General features: G+C 52.3%; 2 protein-coding genes across 2 annotated transcripts in view; one reads left to right on the forward strand and one right to left on the reverse strand.

The window, feature by feature from the left end:
• Nucleotides 1–595, reverse strand: part of SCGB1A1 (secretoglobin family 1A member 1) — a 2,820-nt gene extending 2,225 nt beyond the window's left edge. Inside the window, exon 1 of the mRNA XM_019645171.1 lies at nucleotides 541–595. Coding sequence (XP_019500716.1) covers nucleotides 541–595 — 55 coding nt within the window. The remainder of the gene's footprint in view (nucleotides 1–540) is intronic.
• Nucleotides 1–5,865, forward strand: part of AHNAK (AHNAK nucleoprotein) — a 109,075-nt gene extending 103,210 nt beyond the window's left edge. The window contains exon 6 of the mRNA XM_019645364.1: nucleotides 5,697–5,865. Coding sequence (XP_019500909.1) covers nucleotides 5,697–5,725 — 29 coding nt within the window. The 3' untranslated portion in view covers nucleotides 5,726–5,865. The remainder of the gene's footprint in view (nucleotides 1–5,696) is intronic.
• Nucleotides 5,866–15,085: the final 9,220 nt, after the last annotated feature.

Here is a 15,085-nt window from a genome sequence, read left to right on the forward strand (position 1 = left end):
CATCTGTAACGGTTTAGACTCCTAATCCTTTCTGCAGAGGACAAAAATATTTAGAAAACTCCACTTTCCGGAATAATCCTCTCTGTCCAGAATCGGAGACCTTGCCTTGGGTTGGGTTTTTTTTTGTGTTTTTTTTTTGAGTCATGAGGCTCTGCAGCTCTTTCCAGCCCCGATGGCTGCCAGCGTCGGGTGGAGACCCCAAACCCCAAACCTGGAGGCTGCATCAAGGTCTTTTGGCATCTTGGGCTTTGGGGAGTTCATTATTCCTCTTCTGTTGGTCATTGAAGACATGCGTTTGTGTGGGATCTCCTCTATACCTCCCTCTGGTCTATTCCATTCTGAGGGTGTTGATATGGGAGATGGGAACCTTTTCAGGTTTCCTCACAGCCTCAGGGCTCTCCCCAGCTTCCTGGCTGGGCGGCAGCATTCCCAGACCCTCCCAGCATCTAAGCGGAGGGCACAGACAGCTGCTTCTCTCCTGAGCAGAACTAGGTGGCAGGGAGAGTACCCGAGCCCAGTTTGGGGAAGAGGGTTGCTCACCAGGGTTGCAGCAGAAAGGCAGAGTGACCAGGGCAAGGGTGACAGCAAGTTTCATGGTGGCATGAGGCTGGTGAGTGAGGCTCCCGGTTGTTGGATCTGGGGTCTTGTGTGACATGTGCTCAGTGGGGGCCTTCTGAAATGCTCCAGGCTGCCCCGGGAGGGAGGACGGCAGGGCGAGGACTCCACTTATGGGACCACACTATTTACTTGGGCATTAATTAGGTGGAAAAAGTAAATATTCTCTTTTCTCAACCCAGTTTCTGTTCCCATCAAAACTGAGCTCCCCACTTGGGTCGGGGGGAGAACCCAAAGTCCTATGTGGGGGCAGTAAGGGGACCCGAGTCAGCGGACGCGGCTACCTGGCCACCTGTGCCACTGTCTTTGAACCTGAGCGCGGGGGCAGTCTGGGTCCGCAAAAGCAATTGTAGAGCTCACCTAGATCCATCATCCCAGGGGAAACTGAGGCCCACGGTCCTCACAAGTGGCAGCTACAGGACTGGAACTCGGGACTCCCCACACTCCATGGGGCTCCTTCCACGCCCCTTCCTTTAAGGAAGTGGCTGGCCCTGCAATCTTTAGGGTCACATGGTCTAGGACATCATGGTGGTCAGACTTGGAGGAGACCCTGAATGGAAGTATGTTGACATAAAGGACTTCTCTAGAACGCCCGTCCGAAGTCCAATCCCCAATCGGGCTGGAGAGTTCACTGTTCCCGCTGGGTTTGTTCCCAGCGAAGCTGCTCCGGGGTCCTGACCTGTTGGTGGCTGAATCCAGGGCACCTTCCTTCAGTCCTTATCTCGCTTGACCCTCTTGATGTTTTCTTCTAGAGCTGTTTTCTCACCTGCGTTCCCACAGCGCAGTTCTTCCCTGTTTTCTTCCCCGGCCATCCTTGTTGTTCTTCAGACGTTTATTCTTTACTGACTGCGTTTGTGTGTTGGTGGTTCCAGGCCTTGGCTGTAGCCCCTTCTCGCCTCCCATCGCCGCTGTCTGTGGCCGCTCCCTTCCAGAAGCTCTCAACCCCTGAGTCTGGAGCACGGGCCTGGCCTGGTCAAAGTCAATTCTGAAATGGCTTTCTGAGAAAGTCCATCAGAGAGATCTTTAAAAAAACCCACTGGTCATATTATTCGCCTTCTCCTTGAAACATTTTTAAAGCTTCGTTTTGTGGACGGGAGAAAATTCAAGTGCGATTTACAGGCCACCTGTCCGCTGGCGTTTGCTTACCATTTGAGCCTCACTTCCCCGCTCCCCTGCGCGATGATCTCGGCCTACCTTAGTGTTTGTGGATTCAGGAATGTTCTACGTTTTTTTTTTCTTGCCTGTCTACCTTTGTACAAACTACTACTCGTGCCTGGAATACACACCTCCTGCCTTGTCTACTTCTCCAAATCCTATTGGTACTCCAAGATTCAATCACATGTCATTCATTCACTCATTCATGCATCCATTCACTCATTCACTCATCTCAGCAACTGCTTTCATGACAGGAATGCAGTGATGAATGAGGCAAGTCCAGGTCCCTGTTGCTGTGGAGCTCCCCTCTGGTGGAAGAGACAGACAAGCCAATGTAAAAGGAACAAAATAATGGCAGGCGTGCTAAGTGCAAGGGGACAATGAAGCAGGTGCGAGCACAGAAAAGAAGAGTGAGATCTACTTAAGTGCCGGAATCAGGGTGGTTCTCTCGGAGTAGGTGACTCGATGCTGAGACCCGCAGAGGGGATGCCCAGCATCGAGGCTACCAGGTGTCCCAAATCAGGCTCCCCCATCCTGGTCCCTGGGGCGGGGACGAGGGGCATTTCTCTGCATGCCTGGGAGCCACAGGGCAAGCGCTTTGTCTGACTTGCCTTGTGGGACAGTCAGACAAAAAGTGTTCATCAAAATCAGAGCTTCTTAGACTCTAACACCTGCTCCTCAGATCCTTAAACCCCACGCACTGTGAGCTCCAGGCTGGAACTGTCAAGCCTGCCTTAGCACATGATGAGGGCTGGGGGCCACTGTTTCTGGCTACATGTAGACAGTGGCCTGGTCACTGTGCAATAACAAGCTGTCTGGGGGGAGACAAGCCACTTGGTTATTAGCACTGTGGGGGTAGCAGTGAATTGGCACTGCTCCTGCCAGGGGCTCTCCAACCCAAAGCACCTCTGTATTGGCTGTGCCTCGGTCTGGGTGAGCCGTGACCTTGGTTGCTGGAGTTTTAGGGGCAGAGCCTGGCCACAGCTAGGGGAGTGGCCAGAGAGGCTGCCCTGGGCCCAACCTTCCTCAAGCTCCAGAGCAGAGGGTGTGCCTTGTGTCTGGCTCTGGCCTGTGAGAGGAGCAAGAGAACCTTAGCCATAGCCCGAGGGTGGGAGGGTCCTGGGGGATCGGAAAACCCTGACTGGGGGTTTGGACTGTAAGGTCTGCTGGCCCTACCCATGCATTCAGTGTGTGTGCACACGTGGTGCCAGTTTGGTGACCTACGTTCCACGCCCCTGGAGAGCATGCCCAGGCCTTACATAGAAGTCTAGTGGCAGTGGGAGTGGGAGGGCTGGGCCAGCAGCAGCCCCCAGCCTACACTGCCAGAGGTATTGACTGAGACCAGATGTTTGCCCCCTGGGCTCAGTGCTTGGCTATCTGAATGAGCAGGAAGCTGAGGTGCAGCCTGTGCTGGCATCTGGCTGCTGCAAGTCCCAGCATGGCCCAGAAAACAGGTCGGAGGCCATGGGTGGGCCATTCTGATCCTATCCATTCGGCTGGGCTGATGGAGGGGGACTGGTTGGTCAGGCCACAGGCTCATGGGGTCAGCTCATGGGGCAAGCTGTAGGGTTCAGCTTCCTCCTCCACTCTGGGCTTCTCGCTCTGTACTTGCTCAGGAAGCAGCCCCTAAGCATAGCAGACTTTCCCTTGTGGGTTTGGTCCGGTTTCTTTTGTCTTGGTGCCTCCCAGGGCTGACTCCTGTGTGGACCTGGGGCCCTCCTAGGAGCGGCCCAGCCGTTTTGTCCACTGGCCTTGATGCCTACGGCCTGTGAGCTTTCAGAGGGCCTAACAATGTGTCACGTGTCTGTTGGCTCCAAAACATAAAAAGAAAACCTCAGAATTGTAATGAACGAATATTTGTCTACGTATCATTGTTTCAACTAGCTTCCTGCAACTCAGTTCAACTACGATCTAGTTACACAGAGATGCAATAAATTCTAAATCCTATGAACCAAATGCATGATCTCTCCCTAGGATCAGAATTATGGAATTTATACAGCCCCCTTCAAAAGTTTATAGCCAAAATTATACTTATTGTGAGAAGTGTGTATATTTTAACGTGTTTGGTATGATACGGGGTGGGAACATCAAAACTGAGAGGGCCCTACATCCTGCTCTCCCAGCACCTGCAGCTCTGGCCATAGCGGCACAGCCACCATCAGAGCAGGCAGGGAGGGGTCACAGGGAAGAAATAACCCCGCTTCTTTCTCGTTCCATCCTCTGCTCTATAGCCAGAGCCTTCCGTTGGCCTAACCAGCTGGGATTCAGCCAGCAAGGGAGCCCTGGTTTTGTGATCTTTAGAGGTCGGCCTCCTGGGGCACAGAGCAGATGGGAGAAAGGTGGGAAACGGATGGGTGAGTATCAACTATAGAATAAGCAGCAGGTAAAGGCATCATTCTCTACATACAGCTCTGGGGCTCACTTTCCCCACTTAACATTATGTCTTGGATGGCTTTCAAAACGTTGGCACTTATAGATACACTTGATTTTTTTCATGCTGCAGAATATCCCTTTGCAGGATGTAATATCATTTAAGTTACCAGTACCTGTGTTGTTTCTAGTTTTTCTGCCATTACAAACCACACAGCAGCGCAGAACAAGCCTCCCTCTGCCCTGGGGGTTCCTTCTGTGGGAGAGACGCCTGGGTTTAGACATGCTGCCTTTCTTCATTGCTATTGACTTTCCCAAGGCGAAGCCCATCATTCAAGGGCAGAGGGTTGGTTGGTGGTGAATTTCAGGGCTGGGGAGGTTAGAGTGGGAGGGTGTTAGGGGAGGGGGCTGGTAGGTGTTAACTGTGGAGATGTTGGTTATTTTCCCAATGCAAGCTGTCCTTCAGTAGCCTGCACACTGACAGCTGGCAGAGATGCAGATGTGGGCTGCTAAGTGGCATCCTGTGGGCGCCCGACACCCAGCCCCAGCTGTGAGTTGTACCGGGCACAAGTGACCTGGCTTCCGTTGTTTCTGGAGATTCAGGGAGGGGTGGGGTGTGGCCCTGTGGCCCTGTGGCCCTGCTGAGGATCTGAGCACTTTCTTGGCGCCCCAGCCAGGCTGATGGATGAGCTGAAACTTGGGGGGTGGGAGGGTGGAGTGGGGACGGGAGCTGGGGAAGTGCTTTCCCGAGATGGGGAACCGGCAGAACCAGCAGGTTCTTTGCTCTGGGATAAGCTCCCTCCGAGGGGTGAGGTTAGTCAAGTTGATAGAAGTCCCTGTTCTGCAGGGTGAAAACTGGTTCACCTCCATTTCACAGGCCTGCTTTAGGGATTTGGGCAGCAGATTTGGGGGGTTGACAGCAAATGACACGATTCATTTATTGCCCTTTCCCAGGAAGGTTGTGCGCTTTGTTGCCTAATTCTGCAGGTTCTTTGTTCTGCCATGTGTCACTCAGGTCCTGCCCTCCGTGTCTGCCTTCTCCCACCTTCCCCGCCCTGCTCTTGGTTCTCACCGTAGACTTGGCAGGTCACTGCTGAGACCCCTCTGCCCCCAGCACCTCAAGGTGAGCTGTAGGTCCTGCTCTTGGCTGTCATGGGGACATGAGCTGACATGGTCAGTGGACATGGCAGGGCCTAGCTCTGCAGCGGGCCGGCTGAGTGGCTCTGCAGGGCTGCATTTGTCCTGCACACGTGGGGAGGGGAAAATAATCTTTTTAGTCTGAGGAGCCTCATGAGCCCCTGGTCCTGTGTCCCCCACCCAATGGCCTACCCTGTCCCCTCTGGGCACCACATCACTTTCAGTCCATCAGGGTGATTTTGGGTCCTCAAACACAGAAGTTCACAAAATGAAATAGAACTTCTTTTATCTATTATTCTATCTATCTAATCTATCTGTCTATCTTTTTCTATCTGTTTTAAATTTTAAGCCCAAATAAAAACTCCCAGTGGTCTCCTAGCTGACAGAATTGAAATGACTCATGTTTTCTTTCTTTACAGTCACAGTTCTTTTGTCCTTTGCTGTTTAAACTCAGGAGTGTGTAGCACACGGGCGCTGGAGACAAGAACTGACTCTGAAGTCAGCTCCAAGGATATGCCCCTTCACAGACTTTCTCTTGACACGACCATGTGGGACACCAACTGGATGACTGGGAGTTCTTAGAAATAATTTCCATGTAGAACACAGTGTTTATTAAAAGCTAAGCAATAAACATGAGCTAATTTGCAGCTTACATAATGTATATTATAAAAATCAGCAGTAACTGCAGCAAATGCTTACAACTAGACTTGCGGAATTTCAGGAGGCAGGATTTTACCATTGATGTGGTTTAGAATTGCTGGTAGACAGTCATGATATAAAGCATACTTTCTTTCTTTTTCTTTTCTTTTTTTTATTTTTTATTATTGGGGAACAGTGTGTTTTTCCAGGACCCATCCGCTCCAAGTCAAGTAGTTGTTTCAATTTAGTTGTGGAGGGTGCAACTCAGTGGCCCATGTGGGGATTGAACCAGCAATTTTGGTGTTATGAGCCTGCACTCTTACCACTGAGCTAACCGGCCGCCCCTAAAGCATGCTTTCTAGTGGGTTGTATCGTTGCTTTTATTATTTATTTTTTAAAATTTTTTATTTAAAAAATTTTTTTATTGTTAGTTTCAGGTGTACAGAACAATGTAATAGTTATCCTTTTCACCCTCACAAAGTAACAACCCCTTCCCCCCATCTACTGCCCTCCCACCCCTGATATCATGCTTATCTATTACAATTCTATTGACTCCATTCCCACTCTCTACTCCATGTCCCGTGACTATATGTATATATAATTATAGTTGACATACATTATTATTCAACATCAGCTTCAGAAATACAGTGCAGTGGTCAGGCCTCAACACCGACTATGAAGTGATCTCCCCAACAAGACATGAGTCCATCTGGCCCCCTAAGAAATATTTACAACATTATTGATTATATTCCCCAGACTGTCTTTTCTATCCCTGAGGCCATATTGTAGTTACCAATCTGTATTGTCTCATCCCTTCCCCTTCTCCTTCATCCCCACCGTCTCCCAACTGGCAACCCTGTTTTTCCTCTGTGTCTCTGAGACTCCGTTGCTTTTAAATCCTCTTACTGCCTGGACCTGCAGCGGGTGGCAGGTTACTGGTTTCAGCAAGGACCATCAACATGTGGTAACACTTGTTCTTTACATCCGGCTACCGAGGGTGGGGGGAGGGGGGGAGGGTGCAGAGGGGGTCCTCTTCTAGTCTGGGGGTGCGGTGAGGGCTCTGGAAGCTGGTTGTTACACAAAATGGGTGCCTGGAGGCCTTTCCGTTCTTCTGAAGGCCTAGGCTTTTGAACTGCAAAAGCCAGGAAAAGACTCCCCCTTCCTCCGCCTTCCCTTCCCGTCACTGCCCTTCCCTGGGGCCGCCTGAGTCAGGGGAACAGCCAAGAGAGGAAAGGAAAATGAGAGAAAATAACACAGGTTAATCTTTCAAAAACTCCCCGCTGCAAGTGTACGGCGTAGAAGGAATCTTTTCCGCTTGTGACCCTGGGGAGCCAGGTGGGCGCAGGGCTGCTGTACCCACCAGGATGGCGAGGCCCAGGTGAGGTCCTCGGCCATCTCTTCAGCCTGACAACATGGCAAAGGCCAGACGGCCAGGCCCTGGCCTCATAGATGAACAGGTGGTTCTCTGCAGCTGCCTCTGGCTTGCAAGGGCCCTAGGGAATCTGTGCCCATTTTCTTGTGTCCTGGAGAAGGGGTCTCAGGCCCAGAGAGATGCTAGAAGTTATGAGAGGTTGCACAGAGTTAGGGGCAGAGACAGGACTTGAAGCTGGGCCCGGTGACTTTCTACCCAGGGGTCTTCCTGCTGTTCTGAACTGCAGAGCACAGCTCGGCTTTTATTGCTCAGCTCTGAACGCACCCAACATCTTAGGAGCAGACACATATCATTGTGTTTATGCTCTGAACCTCACGGACCCTTGGGGCCTGTAAAAATGCTGGAAAAAACCCCACCGCTATCTGTAATTCATTTTTTTCTAAAGTTGCTGGTGGGTCTTTCCCGGATGGATTCAGAATGCCAGGAAATAGAACTAGAGAACATGCATCCTTTAGTCCCAGAGGCTGGAGATGGAGAAGCTTTAGTCAGGCAAGAGACAGTTGTGAGCAATCTGTCTCACAGATGGCCTGGCCTGAGGGGACAGAAAGTGTGGGGACTGCCTCCTTGGGCCTCATGGGGTTCACGAAGGGCAGCATGGGGTTCATGTCCAAAGTTAGGGTCTCCGCCCACAGTGCCCTCATGAAGTCAGTTCTCCCCAGAGCAGCCAGAGTGAGCTTTTAAAAATGTAAATCAGGGCCGGCCGAGTGGCGCGATGTTTAAGAGCTGGCTTGGGACGCCAGAGGGCCCCGGTTCGGATCCTACATATGAGGGCCAGTGACACTGCCCCCTACAGCTAAGATGCTGAACAACAGCTCAACCTGGAGCTGGGCTGCTGTGGGTCGCCGGCGATGGCGTAGGCTGCAGCCCCTGTGGCAGTGGGTTGCCATGGGCTAACGTGTGTAGCCAGCAGCCAGCAGCCGCAGTCAGCAGCCGACCAGAAGCCGCGACTGATCTGCCTCACCCGGGAAGAGCGCAATGATGGTGCCAACTTGGGCCAGTGAAGCAACGTCCTCCACAACTAGACTGAAGAACAAAAGGACAGCAACTTGTCTGTTCCCCTTCCCCCAATTCCCCAGCTCTGTTCCCATCCCCCCATTTTCCCAATTAAAAAAAAAATCTTAAAAAAAAAGTAAATCAGATGATGTCACTTCTCTGGGTAAATACTTTGTGGCTTCCCACAGCACGTGGAATAAAACCCAAATCTCTCCTGGTCCACATGACCTGGCGTGACCTGTCCCCTATCTCTCCAGTTCCACCTTGTGTCATTCCCCCTCTGTTCCTTGGGTCACACTGGACTCCTCCCCTGCAGACTACCTTTGGGCCTTTGCTCTTGCTTTTAATTCTGCCTGGACTGCACCCCAGATGATCTCCTGATTGCCTTCTGTTTCTTGATTACCGTCTATCATTGTCATAGAGTTGTCAACTCCTAGGTCCCCTCTACAGAGGGGACTCCTAGCACTCCTTAATCACCGAGTGCGCTCTCCCCAGTCAGTCACTGTGGGTCTCAGGATCCAGCTTTTTCTCTTTCAGAGCCTTTGCCACCATCTGAAGTGATCACATTCATGGGTTTACTTGTTTATTATCTGCCTCCTCCCTAGAATGTATGCTCATGGTCGCCTATGATTCTCCAGGGCCCAGCACATAGAAGGTGCTTATTAAATATTTGTTGGATGGTTGCACAGGGGTCTGAACCTTTCACCCTCCAGCCCCAAGCACCCCTCCAGGTTCATTTCCAGGTGTTCTGTGAGCATTAGTGGGGCCAATGTGTATAGCATATAATATACATTAAAGTGTTCAGTATTTTCTGTGACAATTATTTCACCCAGCCCACCCTTTGGGCCCGGCAATTTCTGCATTTCCTGAAATGCACTCAGCTGTCTTGCCCCATCTCTACCTGCTGAAACCGCCCTGTTCATACCTACCTTCCATCCCTCTCCTGAAATCCTTCTTACCTTAAGACCCAGGCCAAAGGCAACCTTGCACAGTCTGCTTTTCCCTCTTCAGGGAGAATATGTCATTAACAGTGACAGCAACAGCACCAACTTATATGGACCGTCTGCAAGGCACCGCGTTAAACGTGTTCACTGATTGAACCCTCACAGCAATCCTAGGACGCAGACACTATTCCTGTTCCCGTTTCACAGATGGGGAAACGGTGGTTCAGAAAGTCGCCCAAGGTCTCAGTTTGCAAGCAGAGGAGCTCGGATCTAAACCCAGGGTGGCTGTCCCGAACCCATGATCTACACCCCCTCTGCGGAGCCCCCAGTTCCTCCAGCCCCATCCTGCCTCTCCCCTCACTTGTCCCTGCTGTCTGCCTAGAGTGAGCCCAGCTGCCACTGACTGTCCCCATCTCCAGGCTCTGTGTCCTCCTTGCTGTTCCTGGATCCTCGGCAGGCTGTGAGTCTCAATAACCATCATTGCCCTGATGGGATCGAACCTAATTCTGGCCCTTGTTCCCTTTGTCCCAGGCACCTGCCCTCTCTGGGGTGGTGGTGGAAAGGCACCTTTTTTTTCTTTATCTTTTATTATATTAATTACTTTTTAATAATTTCGTAAGCTGATACAAATATCGGTTTCATAGAATTAGATATGAAAATACTGAAGAAAAAGGGCCGGCCGAGTGGCTCAGCTGGTTAAGAGCTCGCTCAAGAGTGTGAGCTCTGAGCAACAGCGGTTCGATGCCCGGCCCGAGCTGAGTTGCCACTGAGCTGCCAACAGGTGGCAGGATGGCTTAGCTAAAAAAAAAAAAATACTGAAGAAAAAGCAGATTATGCGCTAGGAAGGGACAGAACTTTAGCAAATAGAAAGCAATTACTGGAAATGTCACCTTAATGTTTTATGTATAACATGGTTCTCTGTGGTCCAAACTGCTAAGGAGTGAGTTTTAAAATACAAACAATACTGACTGAAGTAATTAAATCTTCTCTCTTTCTTTCCTCTGGAATGTTTGGACCTTTGTGTGAAAAGGTCCATGACCTGCAGCTGGCACTTCTGGGCCTCTGTCCTCTCAACAGGCCACACAATTCCCAGCATGTGGAGGTTTAGAAGAAGCAGAATTTTGAGCTTTCTTTCCCTTAGCCTCAGAGGTCTCATCTGTAAATTCGTGGTAATGGAGGCCACCAGTGGTCCCTCCCACAGGGGCTGTCAGAGTTCAATAAGTGATGGGAGGAAGTCGAGGCTTTCCAGAGGCCTCGGCTTGAGTGGCGAGAGGGCAGTGGTGTAGGCAAGGGACTGTGGTTGGCCAGGCCCAGGGCGCTGCCTCAAGGGTCTCTCAACCATGTGGGGAGGCAGGTGAACAAAGTTCATGGGCAGTCCCCTAGGAGCTGCTCAGGGAGGAAAAGACTTCTAAGTGAGGACAGAGAGGCTTCCTGGAGGCGGTATCTTTGAGTGGGTCTGAGAGGAAGCCGGGTCAGAGCTGCGAGAGGCCGTGCACTGCCATCTGCTGTTCCTTCATTCATCACTCATTTGTTAAGGCCCTGCCAAATGCCAGGCCTGGTGCTGGTTCTGGGGACCCGGTCTAGTGTGGGACACAAGTGCTAATCACCATGGTGACAGTTCTCATGAAGGAGAGACATGGGCATGTTAGATGGATCTCCCGGTTAGGGTGTTGGAGGGAGTGTCCCTTGGGTGAGCGCAGTGAGGTCAGCGGGCATTGCCCAGCGAAGGGGAGGAAAGAATACTTCGAGCAGAGGGAAGAGTGTGTGAAGCTTGGTGGCCGGAGGGATCAGGACCCACGTTAGAGCCAGCGGGCCAGAGCCGACACGCTAGACGAGGCTCAGGGCCTCAGCCAGGGCCCGTCCACACAGAGCCTTGAGTGCAAAGGGGCACGTGGGCTTCACTTGGTCACGGGGCACTATAAAATGCATTAAAGGGGCAAGGGCGGGCTGTGCGGGAGGCAGGAGTGGGGGCAGTGGGCATGGAGGGCGGAAGTGCATCCAGTGACTGGTGGATGGAGGAAAACAGTGTTTGTTGGGGTGGGGGGTGGGCTAAGCCAGGCACCAGTCGCACAACTCCATTCACCGAGTCCTCTAGAAGCACCACGCTGAGGGCGGGTTGAGCTTGGGGTGGAGTTTGAATTCATTGTTATTTCTACTCTGTGGTTATGGCTGTTGTGTTTGTTAAATGAATGTGAACTATCCCCTTACTGGGCTCAAGAACTTGGATTCAGACAGGGACACCGCCCGCACTTACACACCCACGTGGGCCTGGACCAGCCTCTGCGTCCCCAGCTCTGTCCGCCTGAGCCGGGCTCTGCCCTCAGCCACACAGGCCCCTTATCACCAGCGGGGAGAGTTGCCTAGAAAAATGGCTCCTGAGGGGAGACTTGGTGCTGGCGCCCCGGGGCCTTCCACATCCCTTTTCTGCTTGTGGGGTGCTCAGCTCCTCACCCCATCCCTGCGCTCCCTGCCCCACCCACGTTCCACGGAGTCCTGCCCCCTTCTCCCCCAGGCCCTGACCTGCTGAAGCCTCTGCCCAGAGAGCCTTCACTGTGACTGGGAGCTGGCCCCTCTCCCCCAACAAGGGGGACCCCCTAACCCAGTGAACTGGCTACTGGGGCATGGGGGCATCTTGCTGGGCCCTGCCTCTGGACTGGGGTTTGGGGGGGTGTGTGTGGTAGACAGGGCTGGCTGTGCTTTCCTAGGTCTCAGGGTGGGTTTGCCCCAGCCATTTTGACCAGGGCTAGAATCCAGCCTTCCTCAGGTGTCCCCACTTGCTAGCTTGTCAAGTCCCATCTCTCCAGCCTCAGATTTCCCATTGAAAAACGGGCATAGCACCTGGGTGGCAGAATTGTTAGGTTAGTGAGTGTTAGTGGCAACACATTTGGCCTTGGACACTCCTTGTTCTGACCCCCCGAGTTAAGGGGCCCTGCGGTCTGGCCCCACCTCCGGGAAGAGGCTTTCCTGGGCCCAGGGGGCTCATCAGTCCTTCCTCACGGAGGCTCTTTCTGCCAGGAGCTGAGCTCACAGGGCAGGCCTCAGGGGCCACATATCAGTTGTTCTCCCGTTCCTGGGAGCTGGTCCAGAGACAAGGGGAGGGCGTCTGGTTTTCATCGTGCAGCTGTCGCTAATTCCTTTGGCATCTGAGCTTCTTTTCAGGAGGAGGAAGATGCACTTAACTGGTTGTGACCCAGCTTGGTACTGAGGACCAAGTGCTGGGCTTGCAATCAAGCAGAGCTGGATTTGAAGCTTAACTGGGCCACTTACTAGCTGCGTGACCTGGTAAGGCGCTTATCACCTCTGCGTGTCGAGGGCCCCATTTGGAAAATAGAAATAAGTATTTCTGCTCTGCCTACTCTGCAAAGTAGAAATTGACGTAAAAGTGCAAGTGCTGCCGTTGAATAATATTGTATGTCAACTCTAATTTAATATATATATATAGTCACGGGATGTGGAGTACAGTGTGGGGAGTGGAGTCAATGGAATTGTAATAGATATGTATGATATCGTGGGTGGGGAGTGGTGGATTGGGGGAAGGGGGCTGTCACTTTGTGAGGGGTAAAAAGTATACCTATTGCATTGTTTTGTACACCTGAAACTAAAAAAAAAAAAAAAAGAAAAGAAAAAAGAAAGGAAGTCCAAGTGCTTTTGAAAACCATAAAAAGGAAAGTGGGGTTCTTCTTTGTGTTGGCATCGTTGTAGGTGGGGCTCTGCCCTGGGACCCTGCCCCACACAGAACAGCCAGGCCTGCTGGCTGAGCAGCTGGCCCGCATGTCCCACACGTCGATAAGGGTCAAAGCAACATTTGGGCCCATGGAACAGAGGGCCATTTTAGGAGCTGCTGGCTGGTGACCCCAAAGAGTGGCAGGGGCTCAGAAGAGAAAGGGTTCGCTCTGCTTGGCGTGGCTTGGGAAGGAAATAGCACAATAATAAGAGCTAACACGTACCGAGCACTTACTATGGGCCAGGCGCACTTTGAAGAATTTTCCATGTATTAAATAATTGACCCTCTGAGGGGGGTAATTATTATTCCTCCTTTAAATACCCTTAAGGGTGGAAAGGCATTTTGGGAGAGGGAATTGGGGAACCTTGCGCATGCTGGGGACAGTGGGGTGCTCTGCTTGTACCCGCTGAGGGGTTCCAGTGTGAGGCTGTCAGCAGCAGGAACCCAAGGCTCTTGGGTGGGAGGAGGGGCCGTGATGGACTGGTTGCGGGGTGCAGAGTCCAAGGAATGAGGTGCTTTCCTCGTTCTTTTGTCTTCATACTTGAGCACAGGCCAGGCTGCCACCCAAGTGGCCCCCAGGGGATGACTTGACGCCAAGACAGGCTCAGAAGCTGAGCCATGTGTGGTGCAGGGGCCCGAGGTCTCAGAGCCTGGGGGAGGCTAGGGTGACGGCCAAGTCCTGCATGTGTCAGGCCCCATCCTGGGAGCTGACCTCTGCTGGGTTTTAGAGGAGCCTGGAACGTCCTGCCCACACTGGCAGGACAATGTGCCTTCCCTGGTCAAGGGCTGGCCCAGCTGGGCGGTAGGGCCAGACAGGAAGCACTGCTGGAACCATTTCTCTCAAATAAAATGGAGGCCACTGCAGAGCTGACCATGGCTGAGGCTTTCCAGGCTGAGAATTCGGGCGCAAACACACTGTGGGTGCTCTAATATAAAGGTAGACACGTCACGCCCCCAGAATTGGCTTTCTGTTTCCTGTGGCACATCCACGTAAGGACTTGAAGCTGGGAGTGCTGGGTGTGTGTGTGGGAGACTCAGTTCTGCAGGGCGTCCTACCCTGTGTTCTGACCATTTCTGCTTGAGAGCAGTTGACAAACATGCTGGAATTTTTAAGGAAGACAGGGACAGGGTGGGGAAGGGCTTGGGGCGAAGAAGCGGCAGTTTTTAGTCATGAGGCATCCAGGGTGTGATATCTGTGCAAGAGCCAAAGATAAGATGAATGGAGATGGCAGGGAAGATTGGGGAGGCCCTGGGGGAGGAAAGGCTGGGATCCAGGGTGAGGTCACTGGGGAAGCTGAGGGCCCTCTGTGAGCTGAGTGGGCCCAGGGGATCGGAGGGAAATAGATGGAAGGGAACCCACCTTGATCTTCTTACTTTTCAAAAGATGAAATACTTGATGTCTGACTAGAACATTGGAAACGATTTCAGGAGTTCAACCCCCCGGGGATCTGGCGCTGGGTGGACAGTGGGAACGTTGTTCTCGAAGGCACAACAACCCCAGCCTCTGTCTTCATCCCACAGTAAATATTCCTGGATTTGGCGTGAGACTGGAATCCAGGTGTGCTAATCTGTAAATACTCCTGAAAACTGCCCTTTGTTCAAGAGGCACTGGGGTAGCTCTTGCTGTGTGGCAGGGCAGGCCTGGGGACACGCTGGTGAGCACAGCTGGGAAGGGAAGTGACCTGGGAAGAGGCGGCCAGGGGAGGCTCCGAGCAGGAAGGCTAGTGGGCCAGTCCTTTCCTGGTGGCTGCATGGGGTCAACTTGCTCCCCACCTGCTCTTTGACTCCAAGTCACTCTTTGCTGAACTTCTGGGTGGCGCCTTGTGCTTTCAGCACAACCCACATTTCCCTTTGCAAACCCTTAAGGCCAGTTCTGTTCCCACAGCCCAGTGCTATAGGCGTCTGCTGCAGAAGGGATATTGACATTTCTGTTTGAAATGGCCTGGCACCCGGTGCCTGTGACATGTTCTGGCCAAATGCTCACCTTATCCCACGAGGGGGCAGCTGACCAACTGGGCAGGTGTGACACTGCTGGGCACCTGGCCCCAACTATCCAAAAAGTCAGAAAAAGGGGCA

This window comes from Hipposideros armiger, unplaced genomic scaffold, assembly GCF_001890085.2.
Source record: "Hipposideros armiger isolate ML-2016 unplaced genomic scaffold, ASM189008v1 scaffold_93, whole genome shotgun sequence".
NCBI lineage: Eukaryota > Metazoa > Chordata > Mammalia > Chiroptera > Hipposideridae > Hipposideros > Hipposideros armiger.